Source organism: Electrophorus electricus, chromosome 8 (genome assembly GCF_013358815.1).
Source record: "Electrophorus electricus isolate fEleEle1 chromosome 8, fEleEle1.pri, whole genome shotgun sequence".
Classification (NCBI taxonomy): Eukaryota; Metazoa; Chordata; class Actinopteri; order Gymnotiformes; family Gymnotidae; genus Electrophorus; species Electrophorus electricus.
Window position 1 is genome coordinate 12975086 of NC_049542.1, and position 15065 is coordinate 12990150.

At 41.6% G+C, this 15065-nt stretch overlaps 2 protein-coding genes across 5 annotated transcripts; both read right to left on the reverse strand.

The window, feature by feature from the left end:
- Position 1: 1 nt before the first annotated feature.
- Positions 2 to 9419, reverse strand: wipf3 (WAS/WASL interacting protein family member 3). Of its 4 annotated transcripts, none has more exons than XM_027014922.2 (9): positions 9223 to 9419; positions 8149 to 8250; positions 6451 to 6532; positions 5414 to 5540; positions 3315 to 3464; positions 2477 to 3169; positions 2189 to 2347; positions 1871 to 1972; positions 2 to 1034 (listed from the first exon to the last, which is right to left on the reverse strand). In XM_027014922.2, exons 3-9 carry the CDS (start codon positions 6526 to 6528, stop codon positions 994 to 996), a joined length of 1350 nt encoding a protein of 449 aa, XP_026870723.2. In that variant the 5' UTR covers positions 6529 to 6532; positions 8149 to 8250; positions 9223 to 9419; the 3' UTR covers positions 2 to 993. The 4 variants fall into 4 exon arrangements, with proteins under 4 accessions (XP_026870723.2, XP_026870724.2, XP_026870721.2 ...); XM_027014923.2 differs by lacking the exon at positions 9223 to 9419 and adding an exon at positions 8891 to 8944; XM_027014920.2 differs by lacking the exon at positions 8149 to 8250.
- A 1731-nt stretch (positions 9420 to 11150) lies between these two features.
- LOC113580434 (proline-rich protein 15) lies at positions 11151 to 12428 on the reverse strand. The gene is made up of 2 exons (XM_027014978.2): positions 12146 to 12428; positions 11151 to 11817 (listed from the first exon to the last, which is right to left on the reverse strand). Exons 1-2 carry the CDS (start codon positions 12335 to 12337, stop codon positions 11425 to 11427), a joined length of 585 nt encoding a protein of 194 aa, XP_026870779.2. The 5' UTR covers positions 12338 to 12428; the 3' UTR covers positions 11151 to 11424.
- Positions 12429 to 15065: the final 2637 nt, after the last annotated feature.

Consider the following 15065-nt stretch of genomic DNA (forward strand, 5'->3'; position numbering starts at 1 on the left):
GTTTGTTGAATTTAAGCCGTTATTTATTTAGCAAAGAATCATAATTTCTGAATTTCACACAGATACAATCCAGTTGGTGGTACTACATTCTGTCTTGCGTGAATATCTTGATGAGTTAAAATTCAGACAAACCTGCCGATATTTAGCAAAAACAGAAAACCTGTGACCAACTTACAGTATGTCAACTAAACATGAAAGGAGAATGAATGTCCAGTGTCTTATGAAACGCTTTGCATTAAAATATGGGACAAAAATCTATAGAACACAAAACACTCATAGGGTCTTAATTGTTTTAGTATGTGGTATAAAGAAAGTCCTTTTCCTGGTTGTGACATGCAGATTGTAATCAGGGTAACTTCTGGTTCATTCATGGTGTCCCAGTCTGAGGCCAGATAACTGTTACAGCTTGTGTCACCAGTGTGCTACTGTTAAGAGATGAGTCCTGTTGTCCACTTACAGGGCAGCGTACTACAGTTACAAGGTACGTTTTTCTCTATAAGGATAAATTTCCATGTTTCCTCAATGTCCCCTCATCAATACTTACTTCTGCTCCTAGGAGCACTAGTCCGGCACTGTGTGGAGGTAATGACAGATCCATCCAAAGATAGTTTGAAAATTTTGACATCACGCAGCATGGTCAGCTAGTTGACCTCTATTCCTCAGCGCAAAGCAAAATCACCTGTGAGCGCAGATAATGGACAAATGGACACTGCTTTAAGTATTCCAAGAATGCAACATCTTTTTACCATAATCCGGTTCCCAAAACAAGCCCTGCAGCTCAGATAAGTGGTTGGGAAAGGCTTGTTTTTTTAAAAAATTATATTCCGATGTCTGAGGTGAAAACTTGGATCAGGTCTGAGGTGGTGTGTTGTACACAACCTCCAGAGTTCAGAGATCAGCATAACATGAGGTTGGAATTTGGTTCTCGTCCACCACAGAGTGATGACTACGAGATGGAACTGTAATGAAGGGCAGCACCAAGCATCCTCCTCTTCATCTTAAGTAGGTCCTCATGCCAGGAGGATGGGACATCACTGGGGAAGGGAACATCACACTTGTTTTACTTCTGAATAGTGTGAAACATTGCAAATAATCATTATTGATCATTAATCATTAATCCATACCAACTGTCACAGCTGCACAAGGGCCTAAAGACATTTTCAGTTTTAAGTATGAAAAGAGTATTCAGCATACACCCAATGATTTTGCCCAGAGTTTGCTGCCCATCCACACTGGCTGATGAGAATGATGGTTAGGATTAGTTTAAGGTTTATCAGTCTTTATCCAGAGTAATCATGAGACATTTCAATGGAATGAATCTATAGTCCTGACAACCATAAGTCATCATTTAACTGTCCATATCATTTTTTGACCACAGGACCACTGTTAACCCATGTAAAATGACATGTAAAATCACAACAAAAAAATATAAACTTGTATCATCTTCAGTGTTAATGCTGTGTGGGGGATGCCTGACTAAGCTGTTGGTTGAGCAGGTAGTGCATAGTGCTATTAACACCAAGGTCATGGGTTCAGTTCCCAGGGAGCTCACATAGTCATACTGATAAACATATACATTCCTCTGGATAAGAGTGTCTGGCAAATGCTGTAAACTGTACATCTATAAAATTAATCTGTATCAAAGATGTAGCCACACAAAAAAAGTGATAGATGAGTGTAGGTACAAAGTGAGTGTGAGCTGACTTGTGTGTGCAACCACAGTGTAGACGCAAACTCCAGGCTGTTCAGTGAATGACATGTGTTTGCAATTCTGGTTCAAGGCCTTGTCTACATTCCCTCTAAGCTAGGGTGTGCGGTGGGAGAACTGCTGTCAGAACAGTATTATACAGGGTATATAACCTGAGAGTACCTCTGTTCTCTTTGCTTGGGTATATTCTTGGGAAAGGTCTGAACTCTTCAGGTGGTGGGAAATCCTCAACTGGGTGGAACTGAAACTTAGATTCAAAGTCATCTGGAAAGCAAGCAAGCATAAAATATTGCATACTTAATGCTTCATGATCATTGTTCCTAAAACAAAAATGTTGTAATGTTGAGTTAAATACTTTTAATGTTGAGTTAAATACTTTTAATGTTGAGTTAAATACTTTTTATTTATTTTTCTGTATTTTTAATGCATTTTAAAATGATATATTGAAATATTAATTAATTATGAGTGGGGTGTTTTTACCAAGGCTGTTCAGGTATCCGTTCCTCATTGAGCTGCGTGGAGCAGGAGGCAGAGGTGGAGGAGGTGGAGGAAGAGGGGGAGGGGGCAGGGTTCTGCTGGACAACTCAGTGGTAGGAGAGCGAGCAGGTGGGGCAGGGGGTGGAGCCAATCGGCCAGCACCTGCCAATCAACCATGCTTTACATTTTATTACCACATCTAAATCAGCCTTTATTATCTATTCTCCAAAAATGAAATGTCCAGTGGTGGGCAAATCCAGTCCTGGCAGTTTTGCATATGTAGGTGTGCACCTGTGTTCCGGGGGATGGCAGGAGGTCTCCGGCTGGGTGCTGTGCAGGGGTAGGAGGGCGGCAGTGGGGGCACTGTCGGACGGTACGTGGGCAAGGGCACAGCTGGCATTTTAGGAGGTGGTGGTGGGAGAGAGGAGGGTAGACTAGGGGTAAAAGAGGCAGGGAGAGGTGGAGGGGATGGAGGAGGGAGGTCTAATAGACTGTTACAGTACTTAGCATCAAACAAAACTGGAGAGGGGGGTGGGGGGTAATGAAACCTGTCAGGAAGTGCAGAAGTAGGGAGGGATGGAGGCAGGGGTGGAGGAGCAGTTGTGGGCATGGGAATGAGCAGGGGTTGGACAGGAAGCCAGGTAGGTTTGGAGATCTGGGGTGGAGGGGGTGGGGGTGGACAGGTGGGCAGAGGAGGTGGCCTGTTGCCAGGCCGATCCTGATAAAAGACTGAAGGAGGGGGTGGAGGTGGGGTGAAGATGATGGGGGCAGAAAAGTGAGGTCTGGCGTTTGGAGGAACCACCTGGCTGGGGGAGGAGGGTGCTGTATATGAGGACAGGGGGCGTGTCTTAGATAGAGAGGAGGATCTTTCTAAAGGTTTGTGGGAGGGAGAGAGATCTGGGGTGCTGCCGTGGAAACCCTCCCCATGAGATGGCAGGTTCCATAAAGGTTGCTTCAGGTTGGCCATAGAGCCAGTCTGAGAAACTGAGATAGAAAAAAACCCAAAAAAACACACACACAAACACCACCAAGGAAATGTACAAAATTTAACATGTACTCACTGCTAGACACAATGTAATAATCATCTTACGTTGATCAATATGGGATACAGCCAGTGAACCTGAGTTACCTAAGCTTTTGTCTCTCTGTCCAACTGGCTTGAGGACAGGAAATCCCCCAGCGAAGAGCCCACTCAGAGTGGACCCCTGTGTGGGTGGTGCGCTGGACCCCCCAGTTGACGTGCCCATCCCAAAGCCATTGACACTATTCCCCTTGGGTTCTGGAGTTGGGCAGGCACAGACAGGATGACCAACAGGTTAGGAGGAAAGGAAAGACCTCATCATCCACTTCAAAGTAAAACTGTCCATGGTTTGTGTTTACTGCAGTGGGTTCCTTCCTATAATGGTGGAGCACTTTGTGTGGGGACAGGCATGCGCACATCTGTCAGTGTGAATCACTGGTGGACCTTGACATTAAATATAGTCTCAGATAAGCAGTGCTTTATCTGCTGTGTGAAGGCCCTCTTCCCTCTCTCACTGTGTGACCTGCTTACGTGTCCTGATATGAGAACACCAAATTGCTGGATTGCATGCTGACGGACTATTTCTGACCATAACTCAGGAATGTATGTCATCAAAGCAGAACTGAAACAAAAACTCCAAAACCCTGGTTATGCAGGTTAATACTGGTTTACTGGTTTTTCAACTTACCAAATTCAGCTTGACTTAGCCAATGCAGTGTTATATCCAAACTATAAAATCTCCATTCACACTGCTGTGTAGGCGATGTAAACTTTAACCTTAGGACTGGGTGCTACAGCAGAGTTAAAGTGACTACTGGTAATATCGCAGTGCCATGATATGGGTTTTTCCATTGCTGTGAATACCATGATGAGCCCCAAAACAGCAAATCAGAAACAGGCTAGCTCATAAGATAAAATAAAACCCCTCTTTGTTATTAATTATTAAAAACAAACAGGTTGTTCTAAAACTTACATTTAACTCTAATTTACAATGGTGGTGCAATCAGATTATTAATTTGCTTCTATTCAACCAGCTGCTGCACAAAACACATACATTATACTGCCCATATGAGTGGGAAAATATAGCCCACTTGGATCTTAGCTACCTTTGAAAAGTTAGTTGCTAAACATTATTGTAGAAATGCCCTGCAAAACTGAAGATGATTGAGAACAAAATATAACTGCAACCAAGGCTGAAGAACTATTTCCAAAAAGGGGAGTGTCCTCAGTCATTTGGAACTCGTTTAGATTCAGAGTTGCCAAACATAGCCAGCAAACTATACTGGGCAAACCATATCAGGGCACTCTATTAGCTAAATGTAGAAACACCACCAATCTACTTCACCACATTATAGTCACTCATGTCTGTGAGTATGAGGTGGTGACAAGAGTACTTGCAGTTAGCCCCACCAGCAGTGGCACGCCACCCAAAACACTGAACACCACCCCACCACAGTAATCCAGCAAGGTGGCACTTTCCACTGCTCAGGAAGAAGACAGGAAGGAGAGGGAAACGAGGAACACAACAGTAATTATTTACCCCTTCCCAAGTACTTCAGTTTCTTTAAAATATCTGATTAATACTCCTATTTCCTGCCTGCTACAGACGTTCCTGGTAAAATTGCTACTCTGCTGCGTTGCTATGCCTCGAGAGATATTGCCAGCACGAACGCCTTTTTACCTTTCATTTCTGCTTGCTGCATTGCATTGTTATTGTGCATCAATGGGCAATATACAGTACAGTGTTTGAAAACATACTTTCTTCCACTTGCATCTCACTCCCTGCCACCGTCACAATCGGTCATGATTAAGATTTATTATGTTTAATGGGCATTTAAAGGTTAATAATAATAACAATAACAATACTACTACTACTACTCCTACTATTATTACTACTACTACTACTACTACTACTACTATAATAATAATAATAATTATTATTATTATCTTCTTTATTACTTTTCTGGTATATCATGGTATCATTATTATCTAGATAGTGGAAAATACCATAATATAAATTTTAGTCCATATCATTGACCCTTCCTGATTAACTCTTCCCTACAGTTACAGTCAGGCTTGTAAATGGATACAGTGTGCCCAGCTGATTTTCGCTATGATATCCTTTTCTGGAGCATCGTGTCAGTCCATTTCTGCCTGAGCTGAATGGTACTCTGGTTGACCATGAACTGGATGTCATTTGCACTCACTCTCGAAGGAGGGGGCACTGCGGTCATTGACCTGTGTGACCTTCTTCAGCCGCGTGCCTTTCTGAATGTCTGCCAGCAGTGCCCCACGCCCTCCTCCTGCAGAGCACTGGAACTTAGGAGACTCAGACTAGGACCATGAGAGAGAGAGAGCGAGAGAGAGAGAGAGGGAGGGAGAGAGGGATAGAGAGAAAGAGAGTGAGAGAGAGGGAAAAATAGTGAGATAGAGTGAGAAAAAACACCTTTATGTATTTAAGTATTTAAACACAGACACAGATCTGCACAGACAGAAAGCTCAAAGGAGACATGAATCAACCACGAGGACTACTCAGAGCCAGCCCTAAAAATGTGACACTGTTGTGTGATGTATGCTCCTGTGTGTGTGTGTGTGTGTGTGTGTGTGTGTGTGTGTGTGTGTGTGTGTGTGTGTAATTTTATCTCTAATTAATAATGCAAATGTGTCCAGCTGGTTTGCAGGATGAACATGGTGATGTTATGCAGCAGAATGCATGTGTGTAACTATTCAGGCATATGTTCCACTGTATGTCTGTTGGTTTGTGTTTCTGTGTTATTGTCTGTGCATATGTGTACAGGCACAGGTGTGTTTGTGTGTGTGGATGTGAGTGTGTCTGCGTGCATGCTTTTTGTCTGTGCATGTAGGTGTGTATGTCTGTATATGTATATTTGTCCATGTGTATGGTTTACTTTGGGTGTGTGTTTTGTGTCTGTGTATTTGTGTGCAAGTATGCATGTCTGTCTGTTTGTGTGGGTCTGTGTGTGTGTGTTTGTGTCTGAACATATGTGTTTGTGTTTGTTTGTGTGAGTGCATTCGTGTCTGTGTGCTGTCTATGTGTGCCTTTGTGTGTGTGTGTGTGTTGTGACTGTGTATATGCATGTGTAACTTTGTGTATGCAGGTGTATGTGTCTATTGTGTCTGTGCATCTGTGTGTGTGTGTGTGTGTGTGTGTGTGTGTGTGTGTGTGCGCGCATCTGTGTGTGTATCTGTGTGTGTTTGTCGTGTGTGTATATATGTGTGTTACCTGTAAGGGAGCTGGTGGAGGGGGAGGTGGAGCAGTGGGTGGAGGGGGAGGTGGAGGGACAGGCATGACTGCCCTCATAAATCTGTAAAACATTGATTTACTAAATCATTCACATACACCACATGATCCCGCGGAAGCTCCTAAACATACACCTCCAGGCCTTACCTGTGTACTGGCAAAGTCTTTACAATTATAACTACAATTACAAGTTCAGATGCCTGTCAGAGCAACCAATAGCTTTTTTGTCTCACTGAAGAACCTAATATTTTTTTGTATGAGCAGGCAAGCAGACATATTTCGGTGCTGTGGGTTGACCATTCAGAATGTGTTTGAGATGAGCATGAAATGTCAAAACATGGGATAGATGTGTGACCATGGGAGTAACTGGTTTTCCTTTATGTTTCCCCATGCTGGAAAGTGTTCAACTGTCTCATACTCTCACTCCTGTTTTACTGGGCCTGTGTGTGTTTCTGATGTCACACTTTCATTTCTTCTGTTTTACTGGGCCTGTGTGTGTTTCTGTGTCGCACCCCCACTCCTGTTTTACTGGGCCTGTGCATGTTTGTGTGTCACACTCTCACTTCTGTTTGACTGGGCCTGTGTGTGTTTCCAAACATCTATATGATCAGTCTAAAGCCTTTTGATTTTCCTCTCACAGACCCCTCCCATTTCCATTAGATTCCAAATTGTGCTTGGCAGGAAGTTTGTCCATCATGAGCTGTGGCAAACAGGAATTCTGCTTCCTCTCCAGGGTAAAATGATCTACTTCTGCCACAATGGCTGACAAAAGGCCCCAGAGAGATCTTGGCAGACGCTGCCCTTTCTCAGTGCGCCTCACCCCATCTCATCATCCAAGCCGTAACCTTAGCCCTCAGTCAGACGGAAAAAAAAATGGATCTCAGATCAGTGTTGAAGGGGAGCTTCTTACAGCAGCCAGAGAGATCAGGAATTAACAATGGAGTCTGTTGTTTGGGAAGTGTAGCTGCCTAACCTCTGGCAAGCCCTGTGTTCCCACAACGGAAGAAACAATGCATGCTATGGATAAATATACAGCTCAGCCATGTAGTAACAGCATGGTGTTATTTGTATGAAATGTGTGCAAGACTTTAAAGAACATAAAATTGCAGGTACAAATCAAATATGTGCTCATAAACCAATTTTGCACTTCACTGAAACTGGCGATGTGAAACTCATACCGGTGACATCACTAGCCCTCATCGGGGGGTAAAATAAAGACAATTAAATAAGTGAAATCCAGTGGTATTTTGTACGTTCTTGGAACGTTACAGGAATGATGTGCAGCTGCACAGGCCAGTTTCAGGAATTCACTGTTTGTGGCCTTGATACACAGCATCTTAACAACAGCCAAGTTCTTCCCCAGAGTCTCATTAAGAAGTTGCATACACGCTGCTGACATGGGCTTCTTATAATGGAAATGGTTATGTGGGGTGGTTGCATGGCATAGTATACATAAAAAAATAACATAAGAGAAATACAGAGAGAGAAATACAGTATACAGAAGTAACATAAAGAGAGAAACGTCTGTGATTGTACTGGTATCATTTCGAAACCAGTCAGCAACCAGTATGGGACCAGTATAATCCCCAAATGTTAACACAGACTGCCTAAAAAAAGGGAAAAAAAACTGCATCGGATAATTCGCGCCGTGACAGGTAAAATGTATCTAAATGTATCTACCTGGAATTGCGGAATTTCTTAGAACGCAAATCAAACAAGTGCAGACCGAAACTGAGCTCGTAGATGAGAAAAACTAATCCGCCGTTTGATGTAATACTGCTCCTTAAACATGAGACAAAACTGAAATATGTAAATATAAAACAACATTTTTGTTTACTTGTACCTTTGAGCAGGCATCAAAGGTATACATCAAACTTAAAAAGAATGAAGCTGTTGCTAATGTAAATGTTTTAAATCCATGTTTCCCATGGGAATTCTACAACGGGGTGAACCTTTAGTTTGAGAAGCCTAAAGGTCTAACAAGTAAACAAAAAGAAAGGACACGCAGTACAAAGCAAAACGTGAAGTTAATTCCAAAAATTCATATGCAAGAAAACTTCACACACGACAACGGGAACCAAAAGATGAACATTTCATGTTGTTTAGCAAATACTATTTTTGAGACTAAGATGAAGAAGTCTCGATTAATGAGATTACTGTTGAAACTCAAAGTTGGTTATGCGGTATGCTGAAAATTTATTTTCTCAGAGTTTGTAAGCTATTTATATGGTCACTCAACAATGGTGACTATCACTGAAAATAACACTCGCCCATAAGAGAAGACCACCTGACAGTACTGTGAACTTGAGGGAATTGTTTACTGTTTAGTTTGCTGTAGCTTCTTAACGGTTTGTTTTCGGTAAGCTAAAGCAGACTTTACCTTCTTAGCGGTTTGTTTTCGGTAAGTTAAAGCAGACTTTACCTTCGCGGGCAAACATAAACGTCCTCGATGCGCTTTTCTCTCAGATTTTGTCGCGTGAACCACGACGCACGAAGCTGTAATCGCGTAACACGCCACTGACACGCGAGATACTGTTACAGAAGATGAGCTCGGGTTATAATTAGGCAAACGCTGAATACGCCGCCAGTTTATTCAAACTTAACTACAGCCCAACTCGCTTTTGCCCTATTCTATTTCTGTTACATTTCAACCGATTCCTTAACTTCCCATTCTGCTTTACTGCAATCTTTACAAAAATGTTGTATATGTCAAAACAAAGCAAAATTATAATTTTAAACGCACAATGAGTTTACCTTTAGTCGAAACGGTATATAAAGATTGCCATATCTGCTAAGTATTTTGTATTAACGCTAGCAGATTCAGCCCGTGGTCGTCATCATCCGCCTGTTGCGTCCAGTCTGAATGCACAATGCATGCATAACTGGACGTAAGTGGTACGGTCAGCAGGAGGGGCGAGATGTGCGGTTAGCGCGCGGGTCTCTTACACATGTCGACGCCATGGTGCAGCCTTTGCGTCCCTTAGAAACGCTCTCTAGTGGTAGCGTTTAAGATGAACGGGGAGGGGAGAGAGAGAGAGAGAGAGAGAGAGAGAGAGAGAGAGAGAGAGAGAGAGAGAGAGAGAGAGAGAGAGAGAGAGAGATACTGACTTTTAAACATAACCAAAGGATGTTCAACAATAACGCCCAACATTTCTCAAATACAGTGTAGCCCCATGGCCTTCTCTAATCTGCTCATGATTCTCCCAGCTTCTTTCAACCTATTTAACATATTTAACAACGTATTTGTAAAGCATTACTGCACATTTCATATGTACAAAGCAGATCAAAATATTAAAATATACTGAAAACATGGTCATAATGGAGCAGATAAAAAGATGCCGTACTATGTAGATAAGTGCCCCAGCACAGAATCTATTTTAGGTCTCCTAAGGGACAGTGAAAGACAGAGAAAAAAAGACAGACAGAGAGAGAGAGGAGAGAGAATGTTGTAGCACAGGGTGGGTCAGGCTTAAAGATGACAGCCAAAAGCAAAATGACAACCATTAGGACATACTACTGGAGTATTAAATACTGTAGTCAAAACATATTTCAGCAACAGCTTGACTGCTCCACCCATGTAAAAGCAGTTACACGGTCACGGACATGAACGGTAGCCTGTATGCATCCTGCATGTAAGCACTTCTACATTTCTCCTCGTATGTTTACATTTATTTGAACAGATTACCTTTGTAAATCAGAAACAAGGAAGGTGTACAGGGTTCAACTGCAGCGGTTGCATAGCTTTGAAGCACAATAAGTTTTCATTAATCAATTCCAAATTTATTTCCTTTGTAGTTTTTTTTTTTTTTTCAAAAATCATTTTGTCCATTTGGTATGAACTCATAGGAACACAGACCTACACACTAATGAACAGAATTTTAGCACATGTCTCAGCTTCACAGAACATCCGATATCTGATTTAATCTCATGTGTTAATAACCTACTGCATTATGCAGTAATTAAACAAATGTGCTTCACTGTTTGTTCAAAATCCATGTTTAAGATCATTACATATGTATATCTAAGTCCAGAACATATTGTGACCCAGTAGATGGTATATCTGGTGAGCTGATTATCATATATTGTTGCTCGGTAAACTAGTTCACTAACTTCTTATCACTTTCTTTGCACCATATCAGTCTAATGTGATTGCAGGTACTTGTTTTGTAATTATTAAACTAACACTTCATTATACATGCATGTACTTCCATCACATTTAATCTCTAGAGGCACTGAATTCATATTAAAATTTAAACAGCTGACTAATTTAATCAGTGTTGACCTGTAATGGTCAATATGTCATAAACAACTATTCTTTCTTTGTTCATTATTTTTGTGTTCAGACAATGAAAGGTGAGATGTGGTGGTTTACAAGGGCCTCCCTTCTAATGTGTCTATGGTTGTAAGCAGTTCGCTTGAGAATTTTTAACCTAAATAAACTTACACTCCCAAAACTTCATTTCCACTTCCACTATGCTATCATTCCACCATATATATTATATATATATATATATATATATATATATATATATATATATATATATATATATATATATATATATATATATATACACACACACACACATATACATATCCTTCATAGATCTTTTAAAAATATAAACAAGGGAACTACAAACAAAACTAATAACATACAGACATGCACATGTAGCCTATGCATTCAAAATTTCAAAATACAGTGTTTCTTTTTTCAGAAGCAGAAGCTCCTTTGCTTCAGCACAACAGCATCTTCAACATGCAGAGCTGTAGGACACTTATCTTCATATCCCGCGCATATGTTTCTTCATATAGAACAAGCCAAACGCCTATAGTAGCTGTCCCCAATGCATAATAACTTAAGTGCAGATTTCAGTTCCTCAGAGGTAAAACGTATATTTACAGAAGGACTTGGCCTATTGTAAATTCTTACAGTCTTCTGCTTCTATCAGTCTCGTGTAGTCATTTGGGAGAATGCGTCTCTCTTTTGCTCGGGTCTTCGGCAGAGGCCTCATCTTTGTAATCCTGTGGCAAGCCCACACGCGTGCGTCGTTTCTCCTTAAAGCGGCCCGAACGCGATACGCGCAGGTTCCGGCGGTCCGTGCTCTCACTGAAAGTCGGTTGGACGCCTGAGTCGTCATATGTTTCGTCGCTTAGCAAAGAGGTACCTCCTTCTGCGTGCGACTTTGCTGGAGAAGTCTTCTGTGGCACGGGGTCAGCAGAGGCCGGCTGTGCCGAATCAGCGCATTTCTCAGCGGCTGCAAGATCCTGCTCCATGACACATGCTGATTCTCTGGCTGCCTTTCTTCTCTTTCCCACAAAAGATCTCCACCAAGGGGCTGTCATTTTTATACCCTGGAGAAACATAAGCCTACGTCATCACTGGTTTGTGCTATCATAAAACTTTCTATGCAACTCGAGTTCAACATTAACAATTTTATCACAGTGGTAAACATGAGTGTCTAGAGGTCTGAAGCCTAATCAATTTCTGGGGTCAGTGGAGTACTTTATAAAACAGTGTAACACCACTACAAATAGCTTAATTCTTTTTGTGATGGTTGCGGTACTACTGCGCTGGTAAACACCCCTGAGGCTTTTGTTTGGTGGCAAACCCCCTTGAGGCTTTTATAGGTACTGATTCATGCCGCAAATATGAACCTGCTAGTCTGCCTAAGCAACTCACCTGGATTTGACGGCCAACACGCGAAGCGTCGAAATCCAAAGATGTTACATAAAGTGGGAACGTGGGGATTGAGAGTAAACTCCAACCGTTGACAGGTTGCTCGTTCCTTAAGATGTCCTCATGTGCTGAGGAAATCCCGACGTCTGATATGATCTCCTTTGTCGCGGATCCAAATAACTTATAAAGACACATTGGATAGATTCATGATTTGATTGAATAAATTGCTTTTAGTGTCTCTGAAAAAATAACAATTCTAATAATATCAGATGAGGACTATGCGACTCCAAATAGAGACTGAATTAGCAATTTTACAGTGTCGTCGTGTTTTACTAACCTTTGGATTCCACCTCCGAAACTAGCACAAGCACACCTGTTCTTTGTTTTTATTGGACGAGCAACACGAGGATCGGTCACGTGAGATAAGTCAGGTAGGCCTGATTTAGGTTATGGGTGGGACTTGTTACCCAAGCAACGCACCGCGAGTCTCTTCCTTGCCGCGGTGAAACTTTTTTTGTCCCTTTCACTAGGTGGGGAGCATTCTTGAGCGTTCCAAACAAAAGAGCCCAACCCTTTACTACAGTGTCGGCCGGCTAGGTACCGATAGCTTTGATGTTTTTTAAATAAGCCTCTTTAAGACACACTTTCATCATCACTGACGTACATTTCATGGCCGTTCGAAAGTTATTGTTGTCGAGCTTTAAATGACGCTGTCATAGGCCAAGCGCCAATGGACAGCTTAAATGTCCTGCAAATCGTTAGCTGCTTCTAGGCTACAGGGGGCACAAGGGGTTTATTATGCTTGTCTGTCGTTCCTCAGTGGCCACGTGAGTATAGAATGCGGTGAGTGGGTTAGAGTTAGAATACTGTCTTGTTATTTTTGACAGGACGGTAAATTACCGAACAGACTACCGGCATGAAATAGGCTGCAGTATTTTATATACGTTTCTTGTTTGTTCGTTTGTTTCTGTTTATTAAGTAGCCTAAATTTTTGCTAACATTGGAATACTAGAAATACTAGTTTATTTAACCTATTTACTCCTTTGAGTCCTTAAATTGTGCAAAACCCTCAGCTAAAGTTGAAACAAAGCAGTAGGAATTCGTCTTAGTACATTTCAGTATATTTAGGATAAATAAACAAACAAAAGACCTCAAACTGTAGGTAGTTTTATTAATTTTCCAACTGTATAAATGCAGTGTGTAAATACATACATATGACTACATTGCTTCTAAATAATCTACAAATGTTAACACATAAAAGTAGGCCTGTGCAAAATAGTGAAGCCCTTTTAATTTCCAAAGTGGATATATATGACAGGTGCTTCAACTGTATTCTAATTTACATAGTTATTTGTCAAACCCACAGCTATTTGGAGGTGACGAGGATTTGCTTGTTGTATCACTCCGAGCTGCTTGAGGCGTAAGAGCTTACAGGCTGGAATACTGCCAGTTTCAGTGGTGCTGAAAGTCAAGCATGTTCCTCACCTTCTACCTCACCCCAGATATTCATTAGAGAGATTTATTGTGACTGCTTTTGTTAATTTCTCTTTCCTATTCTGTCCCTTTATTATTGCTCTCTCACTCTCTCTCTGTCTTTCTGCTTGTCTGCCTGTTCACATTCCACAATTACACCCCTGCGTGCGTGTGCACGTTGACATGACCTATACAGGTGTTTTTCAGTCTATCTCTGCAGGGCCTGCTGGGCTGCATCTTCTCTGATCTCATATCTGTATCTTATGAAGATGACAGACCTGCTCTATAGCAATGAATCTGTTGGGGTCTGTTTGCCAACTGTACCGATGATAAGTAGCACAGACGAACATTGATAACTAGTGAAAGCACTTCTACATGATGGCTGTCCTGCACAAGCATGTTACCTAAGCCACTGCTCCTCTGATTGGTGCAGGTCTTTTGGGAAGTGGCTTAGCCTTAAAGCCTATTGTTTATGGGTGCATTAATGGCAATTGAAAGTGTCAAGGAGTGACTGAGAAGCTATGGTGTATCTGCAGGACTAAGTTAATGTCTGTTGTATTTCTACTGAGGATTCAGACCCACCTGGAAACAGGGTAGTCAGGCTCCCTTCCCTCAACCAGCCAATTACACACCCCAGGCTCTCGTCCCTCTACCAACCAATCACACAGCCCAGGCTCCCTTTCCTTAACCATGCAATCACACTCAGCTGCCCCCCTTCCTTCAACCAACGAATCACATACTCCAGTGGGATTACAATATTGGCTCAAACTTGTCTCCTTCATATGTGATTCCACATTAACAGACTAATAAAGCATTCTGGTTATATAACTGGAGATGCCAGACAAATAAAAAAAAGAGAATCTATCCTTCAAGCTGAATGAAATAAATAGACCAGATGCTTCCATCAGCATGTAGAGGTTAGATTAACAGATACTTGGGCTTCACTGAAGTGGAATAACAGCTTCTCCTAAACTGCATAATGCATGTGAGTGTTATTAGGAAAATACACATGGTAACCTAAACTGTAGCTGCAGGAACTACTTGGTGTCATGGGATGATGTCATAAGTGATTACAGTATTTAAACAGGTGTCGGTGTTGACAGTAATGCACCAAATACATAACAGCCGTGATATGACTTTCTCAGGAAGTTGTCCATTACATTTTTAATGAAATATATCTGCTTTTTGTATGAATTGGCTCAAACGTGTGCTTTGTTGTTTGTAATTTAGATCCATATTCCATGATATGGAATATGCAAAAAGGCTCAGACACATTTCAGAGAATTGACCCTGATATGAATGCAAATCCTACATAAAAATGTTCTTGTTTTGAGTCCACCTCCTTTCCAGTCTGTACACTATTTGATAAAAAAAAAAACAACCATATTTCTGCTGACAAATACCACTAGCATTACTGGACAGCAAATTGGGCTAATGGTTAACACTGCTT

What these genes read in the sequence shown, in the direction of transcription:
- wipf3 (XM_027014920.2), bottom strand. Translation starts at nt 6,528, where the DNA reads ATGAGGGCAGTCATGCCTGTCCCTCCACCTCCCCCTCCACCCACTGCT. An exon ending in CTCCACCAGCTCCCTTACAG is followed by an intron (nt 5,541 to 6,450) that starts GTAACACACATA and finishes TCATGGTCCTAG; the next exon opens with TCTGAGTCTCCTAAGTTCCA. An exon ending in CAGTGCCCCCTCCTTCGAGA is followed by an intron (nt 3,465 to 5,413) that starts GTGAGTGCAAAT and finishes GCCCAACTCCAG; the next exon opens with AACCCAAGGGGAATAGTGTC.
- LOC113580434 (XM_027014978.2), bottom strand. Translation starts at nt 12,337, where the DNA reads ATGTGTCTTTATAAGTTATTTGGATCCGCGACAAAGGAGATCATATCA. An exon ending in GTGTTGGCCGTCAAATCCAG is followed by an intron (nt 11,818 to 12,145) that starts GTGAGTTGCTTA and finishes ATGTTTCTCCAG; the next exon opens with GGTATAAAAATGACAGCCCC.